Genomic DNA, 25,981 nt, shown 5'->3' on the forward strand with positions numbered 1-25,981 from the left:
TTACTTCTGAAATAATCCGATTTTTACATTGATACATATGTAAACGATAAGGATCGCTACGAGGACTGTTGCATAAAAGGAGGAGGTTTCAAAAATAGAACATTTAAATGGACCAGGAAGACAAAGCCAATAGGGGGGGTTACAACAATTAAGCAGGGCAGTGTGGCTCAGTATACCTTGACAGGAACAACTTCTTTCAGAAATTAAGGATATTTCCTTCTCATCAGAAATATGTGCAGAGTTGCTGCATATTGAATATGAAGTCTCTTGATTTACAGGGGAAGAGTTGATAAGAAGCAAGGTGAAATTAACTAACTATACATTTATGCCACTTTTGGAATACTTATCAAGAAGCAGCTGGTATCCCCGATAGGTTCCCTGAATCCACACATTTTCTTCTGGCTGCAGTAATAACTAATACTCATTTATAACTGGCTTGATAAAATTAGAAAGTCTGCATCGTCAAACTCAGTACCATACTAGCTCGAGGTCTAAATGCATATAAAACCTACATAAGAATACCAACAGACATTACCTTCTTCTCTGTCCTTCTCAACACTATCTTCATCAGAGGCCAGGCAACCTAAAAATTCTGGAAGATCACTTAAATTTACAGAACTTTTACTGCCAGGCACTTCTGAAGAAAAAAAAACAAAAATTAATTGTACAGGTGCTATATGTCATCATAAGACTTAACAATATGATATCTTCCACTTCTGCTGAAATAATCTTCAAACAACATTCTCCATCCCTCTAGATCCTCCCCAAAACAGGAGCGTACCCCATTTCTGCTCCACCCGCAAATCAAAGAGTCCTGAAGTGTTAGGTCACTGGTCCCTCCAGAGACAGCCAATGTGATATTGAAATGACAAGAAGTGTTACTGCAGAGTGAGATGAGGTAGTCTCCTCCACAGAAGAGAAGTACGTTGTCTGCAGTTCTCCTACCCACGAAAAGGAAGGACAAAGCTTACGTCTCAAATATGTTTGCACTGCTAGATTTCCAGGCCAGATCTAAACTCCCTTTAAAACACTCATCTTGCTCCAATAAACAGTACTTACCTACAAAAAAAGCTTAACCGAATGAATGCAGTATAAACTAAACCATGTGTGACTGAATAACAGATCAAAAGTCTGAGACAGATGATAGAGAGGCACATACTAAGCAATGCAGGGACAGAAACCTTAGGTTCGCAGCTCAGTCACAAGCTGTGAATCCAATGGAAAGTCTAGCACAAATGCCAAATACCAGAAAGTTCAGATACCAGTGTTGCAAGACAACTCCACTGTGGAAAGCTAGTTTTAAATTCCAGCATCTTCTCCACCCTGAAAACATTTCTACAGCAATTCTTTAACATCCTAAGTGTGGTGCCATCAAAGTCCTTTCCCACCCCTTCCAGAGATGTGTGGCTGTGGGATAGAGGGAAGAGGAAATGGCAAATACAGATTCCTTTTCCAGTAAGATACACTTTTCTCTCAAACATTCTCTATAGATTTTACTACTCCACAAGTAACTAGAAAGGGTTCTCTCAAATGCAGTGATATAGTAACACTGCAGGAGCATGAAAAAATACCAAGTTCTGCTTCCAGAAGCATTTGAGGGGAAAGAGTCTATACTGAACTGCTGACGCAGTGAAGGAACACACCTGGGCAGTCTTATAGATGCATAACACTGCAAGTCCTTTTGAAGTTGAGGAATCTAAACATAAGAGAGCTTCCAAAGATCATCCTCAAAGCTTGAACTTCTCCTTTTTAATCTTTTGCAACCTTCACTTTAGTTCTGTGTTCCAAACATTAAATATTTAAATTGTGGAACACTGGGGTGGGGATGAGGGGCAGCTAAGAAGGCAGTCCATGCAAAGTATTTCTGGAGATGAATAGTTAACAGAAAACAAATAAAAAGTTTTTATCATGTGAAGTTAAGCTGAATCGTAGTGCTAGAGTGGGATTCTGGAACCACTATGGAATGGATGGGGAAAAAAAATGGAGAAAGGGCAAGGGAGAAGTCTTTCGTAACTGGAAACATTTATCCACAAATGAGATCACTGCTTTGGGGTAAGACTATTGAGAGCTGGGAGAAGAGGATGTAGTTTACCCAATGCTTTCTCGCTGTTTATGACATTTTGCTGTCGGGACAGCGAAGGCCTCCCGGGATCCGGTTTGTCCTCCTGGAAGAAAATAAGGATTCTTTGCAACAGACATCTATCATAAAGCAGCCTCTAGTACATGTTCAGTGAGAGGGAATTTTTCCAGACAGATGACTTTAAGTGGTAAATTGATAAAGGACTTCGGAGACAGGCTAACCCAAATATAAATTGCCTGAAGTTACAGGCAATTTGTTAGTTTGTGTTAAGGCCCAAACTATGTTTTCATAATTAAATACTTTTGATTTACACACAGACAACCATGAGTGAAAAACAGGTTCTCATGAAAAGTTAACCCAAAGACTGAAGCCAGCTTTGCCTGCAAGTTACATTTTGTCTTTACCTTCTTGAGAGGTGTGGCAGCAGCTGGAGGGAGTGAAACGTGCACAAAGTCATCTGAAATGCAGGGTGGAGGAGGGGAGGTGGCTGGTGTTCCTAGTGGGGTTCCTTTTCCACCTGCTCAAAAGGCAAAGAAAAGGTTAATCACCATTAAAACTCCATATCCTTCTTATTTGAGTTAATTTCACATTCATAAAGTTCAAGTAATACACACTTCAAATGATTTGCCATTCAAACCTCACAATTTTCAGTTTCATATGGGACATCCAGTTTTCAAACTTTGGTACTTAACTCGGGGTACCCAGTTCTCTGTATCAGTGTTCACAGTAGAACTTAGCTGTGTAAATGAGTACTTGGATGTCTAAATGCTGATTTGGAGAACTCAAATGCAGAATTGGCAGTTCCCATTTAAGACGGCCATTCAAAAAATTGTATGCTCCATTCAAGTGTAGAGTAATGATATAGCTAAAGACATCAAAACTTACAAACAGCAAACTACATAAGAGAATTTTTAGGGGAAAAGCAGTTTAAAGAAGTTCCAAATACACTTAGATTCACCTTTAAAGAGCCTGTATGCAACCCTAAGTATCTACACAGATATTTTTAACAAAGTATCACTTCTAGACCAAGTTAAAAAACCCATTAAAATACTAACTCTGAAATGCAGTACATACCAGGTGTGCTAAAATATTTGCTATAAGGCTGTGATGAAGTTTGTGAGGACTCTGACGAGACAATTCCTGGAGAGGTTGGTGGAGTGGTCATACCACAAACTGCAGAGGGGCTCCAGATGGTAACCTGACTCACAATATAAGCAAATCAATTAGGCATATGTAATAAAAACCTAAATGAAATACACACATTCTGGCCAATGCCAAATGTCAAAAACAAAAAGGTATAAATGAGGATTACATTTAATTCTTTACTATATTAGGTACAGAAGTTATACTAGGAAGCTGCAATGCTTGCTCAACTGAAAGAAAATGCACTTATTTCTAAAATATCCAAATCCAATGAAAAAGCCAATTTAAGAACTGAAGAGTGAACATCTTTGTAATAAGAAGCTGGTATGCCATGGTTAGGTGCATTACCTGCTGTGGCTCAGTTGACAGCCGCGAAGACTGTGGGCTCAGAATCGGAGGTAGCTGCCCTTGCATTTGTAATAGGGTTAGCCTAGGAGTGGAATAAGGGGTAGAAGTGGAAGTCCCTGGAGTTTAAAAAAAAAAAAAAAGAAAAGAAAAGGAACATTCATGTTAGTTTATCAAATCTTATTTAGGTCTTGATGGTCCTTCTTGCAGATATTTAAGTTTTTATTTAAAAAAAATCAAATCCACTCATCCGTTCTTATACACAATCTGGCTATTGGAGAGCAGATTTATCCCTTTCCATCCATGCAAAATATATAACACCACTAATTTTAAGTGGCTAATGATTTTTTCAGTATTTGAGCGTGCAACCTTAAAGAGGCCTAATTCTCAAAGTGCTGAACACTTGACCAGCTAATCACTACTGTCAATTCTGAGTATATGACAGACAAGGCAACAGGAATTGTCTTAGCTCATCCTTCAAGGAAAAAGGACACAGCTTTGTGACATTGCTAGAGAACAGTAATATCAGGACTTCATACGCATGTACAGAAGGGGGTGGGGGGGAGAGACAAAGACAGAATGTTCTTTTTGCGAAAGTCGCCTTGCAGAACTGGACTCTAAGGAGGGTATAATAGTAAGAACTGATTTTTTTGTAACATAGCTGGTCTGCTTCCAATGGATATTAAAAGTGCCAATCAGCTCTTACCGTAGCTGCTGTGTGTGTCAATGTAAGGACTGGCATTGGGGTCAGTTTGACGGGGCTGCAAGCATATGCTGACTGGCTGTGACACAGAATAATAGCGGTCTTCATATGAGGCTTCTTTTGCGTCCAGGGAAATTTTGGCACATTCTATCACAACATCATGAGTTTCTAGTCTTTTCCACCTGCAGATAGTTTTTGGAGCCAAAAGAATAAGTTAGTCTTAAATAAGCTAATTATGATTCTAAATCAAGGTTCCTGGACATATTAGGAACTGGTTTGTCGGATGGCTCATTTGTGTTCCTGCCAGCTTTGCATGATCCCATCTGAAACACGACTGAGGCACCATACAAGTGCCTTGCAACATTTTAGACAGTTTACAAAGAAATTGCACCTAGATGACTCATAAGAGGTGACTCCAATTTGGAAACATAACCGCTTTGAAATAGATCTATTTGAACCAAGCAGAGTCTTCTGTGGAGCACTCTGGAAAGGAGGAAAAGCATACAAAGGCTTGAATGGTCCTGAGCTTCAATACATGGAGAGATCAGATCAGCTACCCTCAGATGTTGGGAGTCCAAATTTAGACAAACGAGCAGTGCAGAATCTGAAACTATTTTGCAAATTGCTATCTGGTACACCAACTAAGGAGTTTTACTTGTTTTAAGTTTTGGGCACAAATATTATATTTGTTTCTTTCACTCTGTACACCTCTTCTCTGTATAACTGAGTAACTAAACTCAGCAGTCAAATTAGAACAGACCAAGACCTCAGAGGATGGAAGTTCATTGCACGTTAAAGTATAGTAAGAAAAAATGGGAAGTTATCCATTTAGAAGCTGCTTTGCTTTTGGCCATAAGATAACATTTGAAGTAAGATAGTTTATGCAAGATACTAACCCAAAGGGCTTTAACTGACAATTCTGTGCCAATCTAACTCTTCAGAGGTGTTGCCCTGCCCCCACCCCAAAATGCAGCTGGGAGAAGCCTGCAAAATTGATCATTGTGATAGTCAATGGGTTCCCATTTAGTAGTGTTTTCCTAGTGACTCAAAGCAGGGGAAGAGCACTATTGTGCAGGAACAAGAATCAATTTCTCCTCTTCAGTTGCTGGGCCTGTGGAGACAAGAGAAAAGCAGCAAGTGGTGCTGCTGCAGGCAAATGGGCCTATTTCTAAAAGTTAGTACAGCTGAGGCCACATAAAGACACACCTGTTAAAAGAATTGATCTGTTAACCGAATCGAATTTTCTAGGCACCAGATCAGATACACTGAAGCCATTTTAAATACTTAAATTCTATTAAGCACTTCTAATGAGCCAAAGGTAAAAAAACACAATATTAAAACTTGACCCAGTGAAACAGATATGGGTAGCTTATGTCAAATCAAAATGCACATAATGAGCCTGCAGATTCCTCTTTATTTTGTTAAGAAAAATGAGCAAATTAGTTGTCGATAACATTGTTACATCACAGTAGTACTAACTGGTTTCTTCCATAACTAAAATATCTTCCTCAGGTATTGTAATTATCCACCCACCAGACACAAAATGAAGTTCAACCCCCAAACAAACAACTGGTAAATGACCTATTCCAACAATTTTTGTGTCCCCACCCCCAACTGAAAGCTAGGATGCAGAAACCTTATGATTTATCTGGGGTACCTTAGAATATTGATTGCAGAGTATCACTGGCATAGGACTTTTCTGTTGGCAGGCACAAATTTCTGTTGTGAGCCTCCTGAAAAAGACCATCTAAAGACTGCTCATTCACAGCCTTTCCTAATAGAGGAGTGAATTTATATACCTTCGTGGGTCCAGTTCATGGTCCTTGGATCCAGTCACTAATTCTGGATGAATTCGTACATGTTCCATCATTGGCTGGAAAAGTGGGGGCAAAACACAGAAATATGTATTTAGTGCTTCTGAAAAAGCTTCGTACCATATTCAACTCCAAAAATGGAGCAACAACAAGTAGTTGAAATAGGCAAGGGCTAAAAGTTTAGAGGACAGTTACACAAGTGTGACAGCTAGATTAATTTTTCAGACTTGCTTGTATTTAGAAAGCTGTTTTTGCTTCCACTAAGGGTTCATTCTGCCAGTAATCTGTCATGATCCCATTTCACTGCACAGTACTCAATCCAATTATATCAATGCAGTAACTCTGGCAGATAACTACAGTCTTGCAGCTATAAACTACACCTTCTTAGCTGATATGAACATAAGCCATATTTTACCTTGACCACCTCTTCAAAAGTCTCCAAGTTTTCCTTCATACTGTAGTGAGAGCGCAGAAAGGAGACAAAGTTGCAAGGATACATTCCATAAAGGCGGTGAAAGAGTGCATAAACACTGGCATGGAGATGGACGAGATAGATCTCTGCCACATGACCTGGGGGAAATAGTTAGAGCCTTTTTACATGATGGAATTGGAGGAGAGAAAGAAGAGAAATTGTGCTGATGAGATCAAAGAAATTGAGCGTCAGAAGTTAAGAGATAGTGCTTTAAGAATGTCTGTTCTGATTCAAGACAAATGACAGTTTGGAAGTACAATAGCCTAGCAATGCTTAACACTATCATCTGTGTGAAAGGAGAGGCCGCACTTGCATGTCACAAGTGTCAATCAGCTCTGAACTAAAAAGTAAAATCAGGAATGGAGTATTCATTCAGGCTGTCTTTTATCCTGTGTTTGTATAGTACCTAAGGTCCACAGCTAGGAAGCCTACATGCTACAGCAATACACATAATAAATCCTTAAAACAAAGCGCTTTCTATTCAGATTGGCTCCTTTGCAGAAGAGTTATTTTTTCAACCATCATAGCTTGCATGACTGACTGAACACTAAGCAAATCAATAAGGATACCCCTTTCCGCTCAAAGTCAAATAAAAATCCGATAACCACAGGGAAAAAAGTATCACAAGTTTGAATTGTGTAACTACTGGCTTGTCTTTCTGGCCTGTAGATGCAGCTATGATATTAGTCAATATCAAAATAGCCTTCTAAATCACCCCTCTATATACTCAACTATGGCGTTTGTTCACAGGGTCACACAGACAGAAGACATACAATTTCTAGAATAGTGCCCCAAAATGGCGTATGGATTGTCAGAATGGACTAAGACCAATCAATGTTAAAATGAAAAGTCTAATACTAATAGCACTTTAGTGGTTACTGGTTCAGAAGCATTGTCAGAAATTCCTACATCCATAGTTAACACTCATAACTGACAGGTTTCAGTTTCCACGGTAAACATCTGATGAAGTGAGCTGTAGCTCACGAAAGCTCATGCTCAAATAAATTGGTTAGTCTCTAAGGTGCCACAAGTACTCCTTTTCTTTTTACTCATAACTGAGAGCCTCCAAACTAGCACCTGGTTCAAGCTAGTTGTTTTCTCTCACCTTTCCATCTACTAGACCTAACTATCCATCCACATCCTTAGAGCTCTAAGGGTTGCATTCCTGCCATGTAGTGGCAGAAACAGCACTACTGATCTTAAAGCATCACAGAATCTCTCATTTCAGAGTGTTGTACCAATAAGCACCATGGTGCAAGAGCAACATCCAGACATTAGCTGTCAAAGAAAAGAAACAGCTTTGAGTTTAGTATCTAATTTTCCCCATTTAACTAACCCCAGGAGTCAGAACTGCAGCCCACCGCTAGTCTCCCAAGATAAAGTGCTCGCCAGCAGTCAGAGAAATGGTGCTACTGAATCATACTTGCAACAAAGTCAGATCTCTCACCTGGATTCTTCAAGCACCAGGATGAGAGACGGCCAAATATACCAAAGAAATCATGAAGGTACATTTTGCCTGACTGTGGAATCATTGGCAGCATGGTTATTAACACTAGGACACCAGTGGTGAGTACTACAACATCTGTGTCAGTCTGCAATGAAGAAAAGTCGTATTAGTCAGAATTCAAATGGAAAAGCTTCATTTTTTCCTGACGCAGCACTGGTACACAATGGACATCACATAGTTAGGCATCCTTAAAGTAAGGACCCTTATCAGGTTGTAATCTAAACCAACCAAACCTTGACTCACTCTCACACCTGCCCTTTAATCTTGCAGATCCCCAAGAGAAAGTCAGGGATTCAGCTACCATTCTGTCTTCCAACCACTGACCTGCTGCCTAAGAATTCGTTAACTTTCTTCAAAGGCAGTCTTTATACCAGTTCCTTATCTGAATGGAGAGAACCACTACTGGTATACCTACCTCTGCCTGTCTAGAGCTAAACATGCTCTGCCTCCAGAGCCCAAGAGATTTGAAATTTGATCTGGGTACCCCACATGCCTGGCAGAGGACTAAAACTAGGCCCCAGCTGTCCTCATGTTAACATCTCTTACATGCATACAAGCCTCTTTCTGTACAGCCACACAAGTTAAATAGTATACCTGTTATAGTAACAAGGCCAAAAACATGATAAATATGAAACCATTTGGACCAGAGCATAATAATCTGTATCTTGAGTTTAGAGCTTTAGTATTAAAACTTGAGGTTAGCTACAACCAGTTTGTCAGATTGCTGAAATACAGACCAAAAAACTGAGCACTGCTGAAACAAAACACTTATGTTAGCTGAAGGCACTGTTGCATGATAAATCTAAGGTAGCTGAAGAGGTCCCAAACTGTAAATTCTGTCTGCCCGATGCCTCCAATTTAAAAGAAAAAAATAAACAAAACTTTATGAATAGTGACTCTACTAATGCTAATCTACTATAACTAATTATGCAAATTTCGGTACCTTGTATTCATGTATCTTTGCAAACTTCAATCTATTCTCATAACTCGCATGTGAGATACACACAGAGTATATAAATTACTACTCATTTATCAGATGGGGAAATAAAAGTACAGGACGGTCAAGTGTCTGGCACGTTCTCTCAGCAAGTTAGGGGCACAGGAAGGAAAAGAAACCAGGAGTCTTGACTTGCAGTCTTCCTGCTAATCACAAAACATTGTTTTCTCCCTATATTAACTTAGTATCTTAACTTTTTACATGTTTTCATAAAGCAAAGGATACAAAGTTGTACAATTTAGGAAAATTCAGTGTTTATAAAACAAGAAGCATTCAGACCTAGGATTATCAGTGATCCACAGAACATCTACCACATGGGAAGTGTCAGTGTAAGCTTCCTCCACCAGTGTGCTTCAATGGAAATAGAGAATGTACTCACTATTTTTCAAAATTTTCCTTTCCCCTAACCAATTCATGCAAATGGCACCCAGATATTACAGCAAGGGCCCCTTATAATACATATAATAAATACTCAGTGTTGACATAGTTCTTACCTTAAGACACTTAAGTAAGGAAAGCAGGAGAGGTGCTTGAGAAAGTTTATGTTTCCAAGATGGCTGTCGTCTTATCACATGACCCAGCAGTGAGAGAGTATGTAAACGGGTAGCAGCTTTGCCCATATATTCATTAATTTTGTCCAGTAGGTGCTGAAACCAAATTTGGGGGAGGAGGCGGAGGAGTAGAAAATGAAATGAAATGTTACAAAATATTTACAGGAACCTGATGAACAACAGGAAAGGACACCAATCTGTATGTTTGACAAGTTGCTCTTCTCAGTTACAGGAATTACATGCGTTTTACAAGTGTGTCTAGGGAGCCAGACTGAATACAATTCTGTGAGTACAACACAGGGATACGGATTAAGTCTCTCTGTGGTGATACTGACAACAAAATGTTGTTCAAAACAGAATTTGTCATTGTGCTTGGAAACTCATTCTGCTCCGAAGTATTCAGCCATAGCAGAAAAAAAACAGCTGTTAGTTTTGCCAAGTGTTCATTTAAAAATTCCCACATGCCTGCAGAATCCCTGTATATTCTTGTGCAGTTGCACTTTCCCCTCCCTTCAATGGGAAACAAATCTAGTAACAGTAATAAGCAGCTGCTGCCACAAGCTGTAAAGCAATTCATTACAGTAAAAGATATTAAGTATCTGTATGAAAGATCTTTTATGAGCTTTGTAATTTCATCTCGTGATCAACATGTAAAGTTGATGGCAGCCATGGACCCAGTTTAAGTAATCCATGAAACAAAATGAAGTTTTGTGTTTAGGTTTAGTTTTTTAAAAACAAAACAAAACAAAAAACAAAACTCAACCCATTCTTACAACACAGATAAAATGTATCAATTGATTCTACATCAAGGGAAAAGAAGAATTTTAACTGGCCTTCTATTTAGAAGCTTCTCTAATACTAGAGTAACATCTGCCATGCTCCATCTTCTCCAAAAACTAAGTTATTTTACCTTGTCATGAGGCTCTTGCAATGTGGACAGGATCTGCAATGCCTGCTGAGAATTGTTTTCCAAGTAGTAATCTACTAGCATATTCACAAGCATCGGTCCACGGTCTACAGTTTGTTGTCAGCAACAAAAAGGAATAGGACAGGTTATAAACTAAAATGAACAAAAATTTTCTATTGTAAAAGATTGTTGTTCAATTCTGCAATTTTATTCTTACAAGTGCCTCTAAAAAGTTACCCAGGTTTTTAAAAATGAGACCTCCCAATTATATTCTCCCACCCCCAAGTGTCTCTCTGATTGTCTAGCTTGGTGAGAGAGAGGAAACAGACCTTCCTGAAAACTGACACCAGGATTTCCTGAAGTGTCCCAAACTAAATGATTAGATGTGTGACACTGACTAAACCTTTGTAGAGAGTCTACAGCTAGTGTTCCATGCTGCTGGGTGAAATCTGGCAATCAGCTGGATTCCCTCCTCCGTTCCCCACATGAAGCAAGTTTAGGGGCAAGGGGAGTAATGATGCTGTTCCACACTGAAATGGGTCCACTAATAGCCATAGGAATGCTCTTAGAGGTAGCAGAAAGCATTTGTATAGCAAAATGAAGAATGGCATTTCACAAGGAGAAGGCATTGTTTGAAGTGACTGACGTGGATGAAACACCTTCACTTGTTGGACGTACTTGGTAGGAAGAGAGCATGATATCTACTTAAAACCGGGGTGTGCATGTTTTCTTTAGTACACCACAAAACCCTAGTAACCTTATAAAAGGGTCAAGACCACCGTCTCAAGGAACCAGGAGTTACAGTTTATCAGACCTTCCAAGAAGTGCCTCTTTTAGCAGGAGGAACATAAGGAGCATTAATCCTTGAAGCAATCACTGCCTCTGACAGAGGGTTTCTTCAAAGTAAGTCACATTTGCAGGAGATAATGAGTAGATTTGATAGGGAACTTCAACTTTTTGCTTATTTCTCTACAAAGCTTCCTCCAACCCTCCAGTTTAACATCTAAGAGGCACATACCAGAGTTGAGGTTATCTTTGAAGACAGCTGTTATATCTTCCTGGACAAGCAGAACTGAAGAATCCAACATAGAGAGGAGCTCACCAATATTTGCTTGCTGGGCCATTCTGTTTACTACTATAGGCTTATGCACGTGTTATATGAATGTGCAAGTTAAAACTTCTTCAGGTTCCTCATTGGTGCCCCTACCACACTGGGAAGACAGAGCAGAGTACAGATAACAGAATATATCTTTCTCATCTCAAAGACCTCATCACTGCTATACTGGTAGCTGCAATATTACCCTTTTTGACAGTTAAATACCAAAAACGTTTGTTAGTGCAGAATTAAGGCTGCCCAGTGATAGCTTGTACCCTTCCAGAACATCGAGTTCAGCAGAACTCGAACTTCTGAAAACCAGGAAATACAGAGTTAAGGTAAATGCTCAGAGAACCTTAACTCTGCCCCACTAGAGCTGGCAACAGCCAATGGGAATTATATGCATGCGCTCTAGCTGTAGTCACAGTGTTAGGTATAGCTGTATTGAATGGTGGAGGAATACACTGTTAGCAACAGGAACACACTGTTGGGAAAGCTGTGATTTAGGAGATCTGGGCCTGAGTCCCCTATGTATATTATCAAAGGAAAGAGGTGCATATGTGCCATGAAGCTCCAGTCTACATTATTTCAATGCAGAACTGTGTAGGTTGTATCAGTGGCAAGGCACTGGGGGTCTCTTTGCCATGGGTACTGCCAGTAGTGAAGTGGGATATGAGAGCAGTCTGGATTTAATGATGGGTACAGGAAAGGATAAGTTTAGACGGTATCCTGTGTTCAAGTGTGCAGGAGTTCTAAAACAGTATAAAATGGCTGTTAAATTTTTTTAAAGTGTTCTATTGTGTTGGGAGAAGAGGCTCAGTGTTTGAACACAGGGCAAGGACAAATTGCCTTTTCACTGTAAGATGGACTGAATGGAAGTGTGTGTATCATAGCTGTATTGGTGCATCGCTGAAAGAGGGTAAAGTTAAAGTTGTGTTGGCATTTACCATGACTCTATGTTTCCTGGTTTTCACAAGTCTGAGGTTTGCTGAATTTAATTTTCTCAAAGGGCACAAGTTATCCCCAGGAAACATTAACTTTGCATTGACGACATTTTTTGCTATTTAGTTTCCTAGATTTTAAACAGAAAGAGAAATATTTACTGATAGGCGATAGTGGTCATTTAGACAATTTTAGTTCTCACACAGGTTTGCAGATGATATGCTGCTATAACTATGTAATAAATCAAAAGACCCTTGGCTGGTCTATACTGGGAACTTACATCATCATAGCTACATCCCTCATAGGTGTGAAAAATCCAAACCACTGAGAGACATAGCTATGCCAACCTAACCCCAGGTACAGAATTCTACTGTCAACCTAGCGCTATCTTCTGCTGGCTTAACTACCACCACTTCTATACTGATAGAAGAGCCTTCCCACTGGCATAGGTCAGTGGTTCCCAAACTAAGGGCGCCACTTGTTCAGGGAAAGCCCCTGGCGGGCCAGGCCGGTTTGTTTACCCGCTGCGTCTGCAGGTTTGGCTGATTGTGGTTCCCACTGACCGCGGTTAGCTGGTCCAGGCCAATGGGGGCTGCAGGAAGGGCGGCCACCATGTCCCTCGGCCCGCACCGCTTCCCACAGCCCCCATTGGCCTGGAGCAGCGAACAGCGGCCAGTGGAAACCACGATCGGACAAACCTGCGGACGCGGCAGGTAAACAAACTGGCCTGGCCCGCCAGGGGCTTTCCCTGAACAAGCAGCACCCCTAGTTTGGGAACCACTGGCATAGGTAGTGTCTACACTGAAGTGCTACAGCAGTGCAGCTGCGCCACTGTAGAGGTTTAAGTGTAAGCATACCCCTAGCTTTTATATACTGCATTTCACCAGAAAATGTCAACTTTACATCATTTTCCCATCTGTAAAATGGGGATACTGAGACACAGAGGGGTGAAATGACTTGCCAAAGGTCACCCAGCAGGCCAATAGCAGAGCTAGGAATAGTCCCAGTCAAGTGGTCTTTCCATGAAGCCACATAGTTGCTATACGATTCCTCAGTGCTCCTCTCTCATCCTGTATATTCTGTGATAGTGGAATGGGAATAATGATCATGCTTTGAAATATATTCAGTGTCTAGTTGCTAACAGGGCTGGTGAGAGAAATCTCATCCATGGTCTGTGTCCCAAAACCTTGACAGTTTTATTATATGGTTGTTAAGGTAACTTTAAGCATTGAGAGAAGACTGATGTCTCTCTTTTTCCTTCTCCACCCCCTGGCCCATCATTCCCCGCAACATGTAGCCCCCCACCAACATTTCCAGCTCCCCTTCCCATCCCATTAAGACATTAGTTGACACTGTAGAAGCCATTAATACATAAGAAAAATTGCTCCTTGCTCTCTCCTGCCTTATGCTGCTGCATACATGTATCACAGACAGCAGCTTACTGAAGGGTGGCAAACTGCCTTGGACATGTAGATGAGCTGCACAGAGCTGGGCCCCTCACTCCCATTACCCATTTCCAGTTGGGACTTCTGCTTCAGCCAGTCTTCCCCTCTCAGGCCCCAGACTCACCTAGTCTGCCCTTCCTCCAAACCTAGCGCCTCCCCACCACATTCTGGCCAGCTCCCTCCCACCCCACATGGGTGATGTGTATCTAAACTATTTATTTTCTGGTGTTTTCAGATGTTTAAACGTGTATTACCTTCAGTCCCCCCACCTCATATGGAGGGGCAGGGCGAGGGGCTAAGACTCCTGCAGGGCAGAGGTCCCCTACATCCTAGAGTACACATACAGAAGAGGAGAATTCAGGGCTGACTGCCCCCCAACTCCTCTGCCACTCCTTATTTTCCAACCTATCCCTAATCCCTACTTCTTCCCCCTTAACCTGAGCTCTCCCCAACTCCTCATTTCCATTTATTCTTCTCCCCAAAATACGCCCATCCCTCACTTCTCCTTTCCCCGACCACCACCTACTCTTTTGCCCCTCCCCTTCCAGTGAGAATTCTCACATGTAATTTATTTTCTATTCAAAAAATAGTTTCACACCTTCTGAATATTCTGCTGTACTCAGCTAACATTTCTCCTATTAAAAACCTTGACAGAGACAGATTTTTCTAAGCTGTTTACAGCTCATTCTCAGTGGGACATTACACTCCATATTCTTTATGAAAATATGCTTATGATATGGATATGACATAACTAAGATATGTTTTATGCAAGATGGCTCATGTAAGATATCACTGGAAACGTTATGACTTACTGAATGTGATTATCCAATTTGTATGCATGTATCATTTCTGTATCTAAAGTTAGGAATATGGACTATGTAACAATTACTGGGTGTGTATTTCGAAGACACCCACCAGACAACAGGCCATCAAATTTGATGGGCCATTAGGAGGAAGGCATACTGGGACTTAGCTGTGACAATACTAGGTCAAAAGAAAAGGAGTACTTGTGGCACCTTAGAGACTAACCAATTTATTAGAGCATAAGCTTTCGTGAGCTACAGCTCACTTCCTCAGATGCATATCGTGGAAACTGCCACGATATGCAGTTTCCACGATATGCATCTGAGGAAGTGAGCTGTAGCTCACGAAAGCTTATGCTCTAATAAATTGGTTAGTCTCTAAGGTGCCACAAGTACTCCTTTTCTTTTTGCGAATACAGACTAACACGGCTGTTACTCTGAATACTAGGTCAGGTGGTCTTGTCACCTAATACTAAAGACTAAACATTATCTTGGACTTCTTGTAACTTTCCACTGGGGGGGAGGGGGAGAGAAGGAAGGGGGCAAGCTTGGGAAACAAAAGATTCCCGCCTTATGTAAATCTTATTTAAGGGTGGGTAGGAAGGCAAACTGGACTCTCTTCCATTGCCTACCCAAGAGGAAGGACTGTTGAAAGAACCTGAAGGGACAAAGGAACTAACTTGAAGGGAAAGGCAGGGGTGAGTCCAGACTGAGACAAAGTTCCAGTCTATAAGAAGAAATATCTGGAACTCTGAGCTGTAGAAACTCCTCATCCTGCCTAATTCAACATTCAGGGAGAAATTACATTTTGTAACCCCTTTCTTCAGTGAATCAAGCTTAGTTTGCGTGTTTTGTTTTATTTGCTTAGTAATCTTCTTTGTTCTGTTTACTATTCCTTTAACCATTTAAAATCTGCCTTTTATACTTGATAAATTTGTTTGGTTTATTATTAAACCCAGTTTGCGCAATTTCTAACTGCGGAGTGCAAGAAGTTATGCATCTCTTCCTCCACAGTGAGGGAGGGGGCAAATTTATGAGCTTACATTGTATATATTTCTCTACAGCACAAGACGGTATTATTTTGGGTTTATTCCTCAAAAGGGGTGTACCCGTGAGTGCTGGGAGAATCCTCTCACACAGAGCTAGCTGACTTCAATCTGTGTCTGCAGCGGGGTGTGGCCCTGCCTATGTGTGTACTAGAGGAGGCTTAATAGCCCGGCTCAGCAAGACAGGTTAAAGGGGACCTATGCTGGCAGAACAGGTGGACTCAGTGGGATCTCAGCACATCAAACGGCACCTTGAAAGGGGGGCAACCCGTCACACTCAGATTTCTGCCCAGAGTGGGTTTCAAACTTAAGCCATGTCTACACATACAGCACTACAACTGCATCACTGCAGTGCGTCTGATGAAGACTCTTTATGCCGATGGGAGAGAGCTCTCCCATTGGTATAAAAAAACCCACCCCCACAAACAAACTGTCAGCAGGAGAAACTCTCCTGCCAGCATAACACTGTGCCCATTAGCGCTCATGTCAGCATAACTTAGGTCACTCAGAGGGTGGAACAGTCACACCGCTGAGTGATGTAAGTTTTGCCAACATAGGCAGTAGCATAGACATAGCCTTAGTTGTAGGCTCAGAGATATTAACGGGCCCATTCTTTCAGCTGAGAACCTCTCATTGAGACGAGAGTACCTAATGGAAATGAATACAGCCTGAAACAATAACTCTGACAGAGAGCTGCTCCATTCACATCAGTAAGCATTCCTTTTCTACCTTTCCCACTGCTGGAGAGTTCCAGATGTGTGCCAAGCATACCCACTCTCAGTTCCTTACCGCAGCCTCAGCAGCGTGTTCTTGGTGCATGCTCTGAGCATGTCTGTTCTAAGCTCCCCACCCAGAGATGGAGGGCTTCCCCAGATACTGGCTCACAGGGGAGGTATGGAGAGGAGCTAAGACACTCCCACAAAGGCAGCCCCCCCCAACCCTGAACCTGGCTCACATGCAGGGGAGCAGAGATAGGATCAGCCCCCACATAGATGGGATGGGGCCCCCAGATCCTGGCATACACACAGGGAGAGGGTCAGAGAGGGGGCTCAGACAACTCCAGAGGGCATGGACCTCTAGATCCTAGCTCACATAAGGGGAAGGGAGTGGGGCTCAGACCCCGCCAAAGAAAAGCAACCCCCCACAAAGAATCTGGCTCACATGGGGAGAGATGGGGAGTCATACCTCACAGATGGGCAGGAGTCCCCCAGATCCCAGCACACATAGGGGATAAGGAGCAGGGGCAGAGCAGGGACCCCGCAGATCTCAGATTGCATGGTAGGGTAGGGATAGGGGCTCAGGGACCTCCAGAACCTGGCTCACATGAAGGGGGGAACAGACTGCCATAGATGTGCAGTCCCACCCCCGAAGCATGTCACAAACAAGGGGCAAGAAGCAGGGGCTCAGACATTCCACAGATAGGCAAGCCTCCTCCAGAACCCGGCTCATATGGGAGGGTCACACCACTGTAGATGGGCTGGGGACCCAAGGACAGCACACACACAGTGTTACTCCTGGAGGAATTCTGCACCACTGTGAATGCACAGAATTTATGTCCCCCATATATTTCTTTGCTTCACTATCAAAGTAATTTTTCTGGAGGGAAGCAAAGGAAAGCCACAAGAGCGGCCATGCAACCCTTCCCAGCAATATGTTTTGGGTGCCCAGGGCAGCCGGCAGAGAGGTAAATCACTGTGGGGCATGAGGTGGGACTAGGAAAGACCCAGCTGGTGGCTCCTATCCTGCACTGGGCTCAGCTGGGTGGGGAGGACGGGACTTCCTCTTTCCCTGCACAGCATCCGGGCCGTGTCAGACCCACCTTCAGATTTCTCCCCCACATGATAAGCTCTGCAAACTCTACTCTCCTTCCCCTCCCCAACTTCCTGCACCCATCTCTCCTCAGCTGCAGGGGGAGGGATCACTGTACAAGGAGCTGCTCCCCCATTTGCCCAACCCTTCCGCACTCAGACTACCCCTTCCCCCCCCAAATGAGCACCACTCCCCCTGGACTACCCTGATGAGCCACCCACACCTGGATCCCCACCCTATCAACCCCCTACTGCACCTGGATCCCCACCCCATTGAGTCCCTCTCCCCCAGCATCTGGACCCCTCACTGAGCCCCCCGCACTCAGAGCCCTCTGATGAGCTCTATCCTCCACACACCCAACCCCCCGCCCCACTTAGCCCCAACCACCTTCACCTGGACCCCCCTGCAGAGTACCCTTACTATTGCACCCAGAATCCTGCCCCCCCACAACAAGCCCCTGTGCATCCAGACCTCCCACACACTCAAATGCCCCACTGAGCCACCCACACTCAGACTGCCCCACACAGAACCCTCTGAACCCACAGCTGGATTCCCCCACACTAAACCCTTTCACACTTGGATCCTGCCTTGCTGAGCCTGCCTGTACACACCTGGTATGGAGAGCACGGCCCTGGGGTGTTTCTGGGGCAGGCCCTGTCCTTGCGCTGTATCAGGATTGGGTGTAGCCTCACCGCTGAGTCCAGGTCCCAGGGGGAGGTGCACAGTAATCTTGCATCTCTGTGCAGCCAGTGGCCTATGCTCCCCCATGCCATGCTACAGCCTTCACATTTATTTGACAAATAAAATTTGCAGAATTTTTAGGTGCAGAATGCCCTCAGGAGAAACACAGAGCAGGGGAATGTGGGGCTGACATGTGCCCCTGCCCTCTCCCAGCTCTCCAAGCACTCACTCCCCTGTCCCCCCTCCCACTCTCCTATCTTCTCCCCTCCCACTTCACCTACTCTTCCACCCCAATCACCCTCCCCTCCCAGCAAGCATTTGCTTGCACAGTTTTCTTTTTTTTTCTTTTTTAAATAGTTTCAGCACGTTCTGACTATTCTGCTGTATTCAGATTATATTTCTCCAAAATAACCCCCTCCCCTTTGCCAGAGGCAGACTGGAGCAGTATACCAACTTTTCTTCCTTCAGATTTCTGCCCTCGCTTGGATTTTACCTCACAGTGCCTTGGGTAGTGCTCAGATTCAATGAACTTAAAACATCCTCAGAGCCACCCAGCCCCTGTAATACGGGGTAGTTTTCCAGATAGATTACACTGAGCATGTGCATAGAGAGATACTTGCATGCCTCTTTGTGTGCCTGATAACTGAGAAGCAAACTCTTTTTGAAAAAAGATTTTAATTTGATGTTCCCCAGTGGGTGCCATGCACTCTACTGGGATAATCTTTGAGATCATGGTGCAATGAGCTGAGCCCTGGTTTGAGCTCTATCAGTGAGCAAAGATAGTTGACAGGTTCTGGCAACTTCAACCAAAACTGCTTTTTCCCTGGGTGCTATATTTCTGGAACCGTTTGGTCAAATGCCCCCAAATTTGGATCACTAAAATAACCCAAGCCTCCAAGAGGCATTCCAACTTTCAAGTCAATCCATGTAACCATGTAGATTTCAGAGCACTTAGAATTGAGCTTTAAACAGAAAAAGTTGGTCTTAATCTTGACTATAGCAGAGTTCTCACTCTGCTGTAATGTTAAATTGAAGAGGCTACTAGGGATATTTTTCCTATGCACATGCATGGGAGAAAGTTTATAACTTTCCCTTCACACTCAATGAAACCAATACATTATATGCAACCTTGAACATTAGACCCTGTTTTGTTGAGAATATGTTGGCTGAGACACCTGGATTACGCCCTTCTCATCAGAGTGCTATGAATCTTTAGTGTAGATCTGGTCAGCCAGTTATGATTACAAGAAAAAGCAGCTGTGAACAAAGTGGCAATAGCTCCCTGAAAGCACCAATCCTCCTCCTCCTCCCACAGTGGCCCCTAATGCAGCCCGGCTTTAGAACAGTTCACACATACCAGGCTACACTCAGGAAGTAGCCTGCATACTCAAGATTCTCTTTCCTCCCATATTTTCAGGTCAGCTGCAATCCAGCCTCATTCCAGAGACTTACTTACAGCCCCTCCTCATTCTTCCAGAGGTTCATAGCCCTTTAGTGAATGAGATCAACTCTGAGTGGACAGGTTGGTGTGGGAAAGGGTACAGAACGGAAAAAGGGAAGGTGGGGGGAGGTAATAAAGTGCAGATGAAGTTAACTGTGCAAGAGTATGACCCAAGAAACATGGTGGTATCTGTCAATCAACTGTAAGGGGACTCCAATAAAAGTAGTATGGAGCTGGATTAGAACCTAGAAAGGGATGATCTGCAGCCTAATTGCATTAGGTTTCCTGCAACTAAACTAGCAATTTGTACGGTTTCTGTGGGGCAAGGAAAAATATTTACCATACTAGCAAAAAATGGTCTACCAAGCCAGCTGCTGACAAGAATTTTGATGACTTTTCTGAAATAGGAGGAATCTTGTTCACAATATAGACATCTAAATAGGGAGTGGCACATTTGTATTAATATACATAGGGCAAAACTGAACTGCATTCAGACCAGGTTTTATGACAGTAATCACAGGTTTCAGAGTAACAGTAGTGTTAGTCTGTATTCGCAAAAAGAAAAGGAGTGCTTGTGGCACCTTAGAGACTAACCAATTTGTAGCTCACGAAAGCTTATGCTCAAATAAATTGGTTAGTCTCTAAGGTGCCACAAGTACTCCCTTTCTTTTTGTGACAGTAATGTTTTACTACATTAACCTTTCAGATTCCTATTTTGAACACATGGATGCATAAGCCATTGCCGAGTGCATAACTAGTAGCCAAAATTCCATAATTTACTAATGTAATTCCATTCTTTATTTTACCCAAAGGAAAAGTAAAACATCAACCTCTCCAGATAACGCCAGCAAACAGACAGTTATTCTACATTCAAATTAAAACATGTTGATCCTTACTAAATGGGACAGGGCGATTTTATTTACCCAAAAGGTATACAAAATGTTAGACTAGCAGAAAACCAGCACAGTGACATTTCTGACTACTTGCTTGGATTTCATGAAACAAGATGTATGAATTACAGGGAGGATAATTTTATCACCTATATAGATAAAATTCTGAAAAATATGGCAAATCACATTCTTTAGTAGTCTACAGCCTGCCCACTTAATTTTTTAGAGGGAACAAGTACAGTTAACAGCACATCACAAACAGGAAGTGAAATGAGCAAAGACAAACTTGAGTGGATTAGGAGTCAAAGCACAGATTTACACATACCGCCCTGCTCTGAGTCCACAATAAACAATGCTGGGATCCTGGTTTATTGCCCAACTAGCAGAAATCACAATCTCATGAATACACCAAGAATGGCAGACTGTGTTAGAAGTTTCCTAAAGCAAGAGAGTCATCATCTTGTGGATGAAGTAGGTTCTAGCCCACAAAAACTTATGCCCAAATAAATCTGTTAGTCTTTAAGGTGCCACCAGACTCCTTGTTGTTTTTGTGGATACAGACTAACATGGTTACCCCGGATACTTGACATCTTGTGTTTGGAACCCTCAAAGTCAGAGTTCATATTTAGCTGGACAATAGCAAGCTAAGCATTTAGCATAAAGGTGAAGGAAAAAGTGAACAACAGAAAACAAACCAGTCACTTGACAAATAGTTAAATCATGGCTCCTAAGAACATAAGGTGAAACATTTAATTCTAACATGAGTCAAACTGGAGAGAAGTTCACTAAAAGTATCTTGCTCTGTTTTCTTGAAGTCAAGAGCCAAATCAACAGCAGCAAGAAGATCACAGCCTATTATGGGTCAAGTGGAATGGGATGCTGTAGTTTATCTGTTAGACTGTTTAGCTGTAGATTCAGTCAGTGTCAACTTTATCAGGACTTTAATACCCAGGATTAAGAAACTGGGTAGGATACAAAGTTCAGATTCACACCCACAGTTAGCACTTTCACATGTATTGAGATGTTTTTCTAAACAAGGACTGAAGTAGAGAAGATTCAGTCAGAGCAGGAAAGAGAAATTACTTCAATTTAATATAGAGGGCAAGCCTGCGAGTTAGAAAAATGTTGTATTACATTTTGAATCTTTCATACAGAAGCATGCCATGCAAAATACACAAGTCCACACTCTACATCCTACTTGCAACTGCAGTGCTTCGTAACACTTCGGGGGGGGAAGAGGGAGAACCACCTCTGCCTTCTAGCGTAATGTATTCTTAAAGGAAATCTGTAGAAGGTCCCTTTAATCTCACTTGTGAATCAAAAAACATGTTAAATCATCAGCAGTATGTAAACTTTAAAGTTATAAGTTTCCCCTCTTTTTCTACCTTGAAGGACTAAACTTTGATGTTTTCATTTCAGTTATTCAAGCTTCTGGGCAACCTCCTTCCTGGTCCTTCAAGGAAAAATATGGTATAAAGCCATTTAAAACATTTACTAGATCACCAAATCTCAGATAAGTTAGTTCTTGCTGAATAAGCAACTATTACCAATTATCTCTTTCTGTGATAGAAAGACAAGCCTTTATCAAGTAACCACAGAGAGCCTCGTTTTAGTCTTACCACAATAATCTGCATTTTGCAAATACTGAAATCTAGGCTGAATAGTTGAAACCAGTTACCGTGGCTGTAGCCAAGCAAACTGGACACTTGCCATCGTCTGGTTTTGATGTCAGCTTTACATTGCAGTGCTGACAGCTTGACATTCTGAATGCAAGCATCACAACTCTCTAATTCCAAGTGAGAACCAGTGTTAACAAGTCTCACTTTAGAAGTTATTCTATAATCGACCTTTACACCCAAATTGGAAAGGCAACTATTGATTTTATAGTATGAACAATCTAGAAAATAAATCCCAGTAGATAAGAGTTAGAACTGTGCTAAACAAGGAACATATCACATATGTATATAAAATAAACAAAACATGGAAATCACCTGGTTAATCTGGAGCAGAGAAATAAGACTCTTTAAGTTGTACTTTTTCCCCCCAAGAGTTACTAGTAAAGCGTTAAAATGGATTAGCTTTATTATTTTAGAACAAGGGCTAGTTGCTCAATAAAGACAAGGTTAACTTAGAAATCAGAAAGGGTCAGCCTTTGCAGATGCAAAGATAATTTGCTGAAGCACTCCATGAGCTTTACCTAGGGGAGATAAGAGGGGCAGCTCTAAGTAAATTATGGTTAATCCCCTCCCCCCATAGCGCACTAAGGTCAACAATATCAGGAGGCGGCAAAGGACTTCTGTTTAAGTTCAAGTGATCTAAAACAGAAGGGAGTTCGTGTGGCACCTTAGAGACTAACAAAATCTAAAAAAGTATCTCCATACTACCACTCAAATACGGCTCTCCCCAGAGGTACTGAACTGTATTAGAGAGCACGTCATTTAAAGAGCCTGAAGCTCAGTACACAGATCTTGAGTGAAAGGTTCCTTAAAGAATGTAAAGTATGAAGCAAATGTTTGCTTAGGAACACCACATTTTTAGAAAGCCTAGAAGAAAACTTATTTAGTACAATTTCTAATTTGAGAAGAGTGTGCTAGTAGCACACAAAAGGAATAACCAAAAGATTTTAAGAATGCATACCAGCTGGTCAATGGAAAAGTAGAGACAAATGCAATTTAGTGAAGAGGCAGCTTGGTAAATAACTAAGAAGGGCAATGTCTTATTGATCCTAACCTAGATATGCACAGAAAACTCTCATTCACATTGGAGTGTTTGCCCATAAAAAAAAAGGACAGGATGAGGCTTAATTTGACTCTAGAGTCTACTTGAAGTGTGTCTGTTATAACAGGTGTCAACTATTTAAATCTTCTGCACATAGATGGGATAGCAAATGTCTCAAATTGTAAAGAATCCCTTTTCAATCAGGTAGCATCCAGAGTTATCAATTGTGACAAATACAACCTGATAAAAGTTTGGTAAATCGCTCCCAATAAAAGTCTTCTATGTGCAATTTTTATTAGTCTCTAACATTTTATAAAGAAAATTCATTTTCCAATCTCTTTCAAGTAAATAACTTGACTGACAATGAGATCTTCTAATCACCTTTAATTCTGATATTCTTAACTCAGATATGTTCAATGAAAAACAAAGATACAACCATTATCTTGCAGCAAGGGTAAGCAAACTTAATTTTTAAACACTGCTTTAATTAAATACTGTAAGCAAAACTCAATACACAAATCAGAAAATTCTAACTTATAGTTCCCACAGTAACCAGAACCTCCCTGGCCTGCCTGTATTTGTATTAAGTTGTGCTGCTCAGTGTGTGACTTACTACATGCAGTAAAGCCAAGTAACAGCAGCTGTAGTAACCATAACTGAATTTCCTGATAACAGCTGCTATGTGGCTACATTGCATGTATTAAAACACAAATTTAACAGCATACAGTAATACTAAGTACAGGATAGCAGAATTCTGGTCACTGTGGGAACCATTGCCTTGAATTTCCTGATTTGTGCATTTAAAGTTTCACTCATCATATTGCATTAAAACAGATTCTGAAAATGAAGTGCATTTGCTGTTGTAAAAAAGAGAGTGTTTGAAAACTGCAAGTATCTCAAGTGTATATGTCCTGGAACAAGGAGACCAAATCCTTCACTTTGATTCAAATCCTCCAACATTCATTGTGAAAATGCCTATCTTAAACATTTAATCCTGTCTCATTCCCAAATACAAAGGTAATGAGAGTGTGCATGGGTCTACAGGATGAAGTCCGAACTACTGTTGTGGCATCTTTCTTTACTCTTTGCTTCCAGCATTGGGAACAGCTAAGTGTTATGCCCGCTCTTCTGAAAAGAAAAATATTAAATGCCAATTTCAAGACATGAACACAACCCACCAAATGGATACAAGTAATAAAGTAAAGGCTACAACCCCCATTATGGTAGGTGCTGCTATACAGTCATTGTAAAAATTGGTCAGGGACCAGCAAAACCAAACTCTCCAAGCTCCAGAAAGACAGTCACACAGGCTTAAACTTCTATATTTGAAAAGTCCTAGATTCATGGAAACTGAATGATTTCAATGCATTACTTCACCATCACACAAACTTTTGGAAAGAGTGTTTGGAAAGGATGGGGGGGTGGGGAGGAGGAGGAGGAAATGGATCGATACTCAGAGCTTCAACAGGAATTCCGAGAACCCCTTAGAGTGGGAAGAGAAGGACTTAAGCCAAAAATTTCTGCAGATTTCAGGCTTTCATTTTTTAAAAGTTAAATTCCTAGCTTTTATGTTTGCAAATAAAACCAGCTGTAGTGCCATCTTCCTAAACCTGCTAGGATGGCTCCGGTGACTACTGCTGTTCGTAGCTTTACCAAGAAACAGTATGAAGATAACAAAACTCCGGACAGTTTCAGTGCCAATATTCAGAATGTTGTGAGCAGTAATGAATCAAGAATTTTCACACTCTTAACACTACTTGGGAAAGCTATGAACAGAGACAGGCACTTGAGTTATTCAAGGAGAAGGAATGAAAAAAAAAAAAAAAGGTTGAGAAACAGTGGTGACAACCCTGCCTTCACAGCAGCCAGGAACTTAGCAGTAGGAAGACAAGACAGAAACCTCCTCCCTTCTAGCAGCTAGGGAAGGGCTTTAGATAAGATGCTTACTAGTCACAACCTGATGCAAATGATGGAGTTTCCCTCCTTCCAGCAGCGTCCAGGGACAGCACACTTACCAGCAGCTGACGTGGCAGAAGGGCCTTGGTGTCTCACTAGGCTTTCCCCCACCAATAATCTCACTGGTGAGGGCCCTACCCTTTGTATTTACCTCTGGCTAGTAGGTTTTGGACAAATTTTACAAGTCCTGAACTGTTCTCCCCCCCTCAGAAGTCCTCCCTCAAAATCAGGTTTGAAATACAACAGAGCGTGCAGGGGAAGCTTTTAACTGCTATTGGGTATGCTGTACCTGTTCTGTGGACAAGTAGGACTTCAGTTTCCAGTGCTGTCAATCTGGCACCTTTCATGATCACTGAATTGAAAAAAGGATAGAGAGGTTAGCATATGCTACCATTAACACTGTTATAAAGCAGTTGAAAAAGCCTGCTGTTATGTTTCACTGCAGTTTTGTCGTTCCTGCATTACAACATCAGCCCCCAATTTGAGTAACAACCAAATAAGTTGCATGGTTACTTCTTCTGGTTCTTGATAGCTTAAAGCCACAAGAGAATCAACAAAATGTTGGCTTCCACATTCATATTTGTGCTTAATGGTATGAATTTACAAAATCTGCTATGAAGAGACGTTTTTTAGTG

General features: G+C 41.8%; 2 protein-coding genes across 13 annotated transcripts in view; one reads left to right on the forward strand and one right to left on the reverse strand.

Annotated features, from left to right (window-relative positions):
* GFI1B (growth factor independent 1B transcriptional repressor) overlaps window positions 1-25,981 on the forward strand; it is a 528,565-nt gene that overhangs the window by 470,736 nt on the left and 31,848 nt on the right. The gene's annotated exons all lie outside the window — the stretch shown is intronic.
* Window positions 1-25,981, reverse strand: part of TSC1 (TSC complex subunit 1) — a 58,592-nt gene that overhangs the window by 23,862 nt on the left and 8,749 nt on the right. For 5 of the 11 annotated variants that reach the window (XM_073313821.1, XM_073313825.1, XM_073313826.1 and 2 more), the window contains 14 exons: window positions 25,636-25,698; window positions 22,058-24,518; window positions 11,538-11,730; window positions 10,523-10,626; window positions 9,556-9,708; window positions 8,005-8,149; window positions 6,501-6,655; window positions 6,071-6,144; window positions 4,275-4,453; window positions 3,572-3,687; window positions 3,155-3,278; window positions 2,485-2,597; window positions 2,093-2,165; window positions 536-637 (listed from right to left, as the gene is read on the reverse strand). In XM_073313821.1, the coding sequence (XP_073169922.1) occupies window positions 536-637; window positions 2,093-2,165; window positions 2,485-2,597; window positions 3,155-3,278; window positions 3,572-3,687; window positions 4,275-4,453; window positions 6,071-6,144; window positions 6,501-6,655; window positions 8,005-8,149; window positions 9,556-9,708; window positions 10,523-10,626; window positions 11,538-11,643 (1,444 nt within the window). In that variant the 5' untranslated portion in view covers window positions 11,644-11,730; window positions 22,058-24,518; window positions 25,636-25,698. Of the gene's footprint in view, window positions 1-535; window positions 638-2,092; window positions 2,166-2,484; window positions 2,598-3,154; window positions 3,279-3,571; window positions 3,688-4,274; window positions 4,454-6,070; window positions 6,145-6,500; window positions 6,656-8,004; window positions 8,150-9,555; window positions 9,709-10,522; window positions 10,627-11,537; window positions 11,731-12,562; window positions 13,025-22,057; window positions 24,519-25,635; window positions 25,980-25,981 lie in introns of those variants that run through there. The other 6 variants (XM_073313823.1, XM_073313830.1, XM_073313822.1 and 3 more) reach the window with 5 other exon arrangements.

The sequence above is a fragment of the Lepidochelys kempii genome, chromosome 16, assembly GCF_965140265.1.
Source record: "Lepidochelys kempii isolate rLepKem1 chromosome 16, rLepKem1.hap2, whole genome shotgun sequence".
Lineage (NCBI taxonomy): Eukaryota > Metazoa > Chordata > Testudines > Cheloniidae > Lepidochelys > Lepidochelys kempii.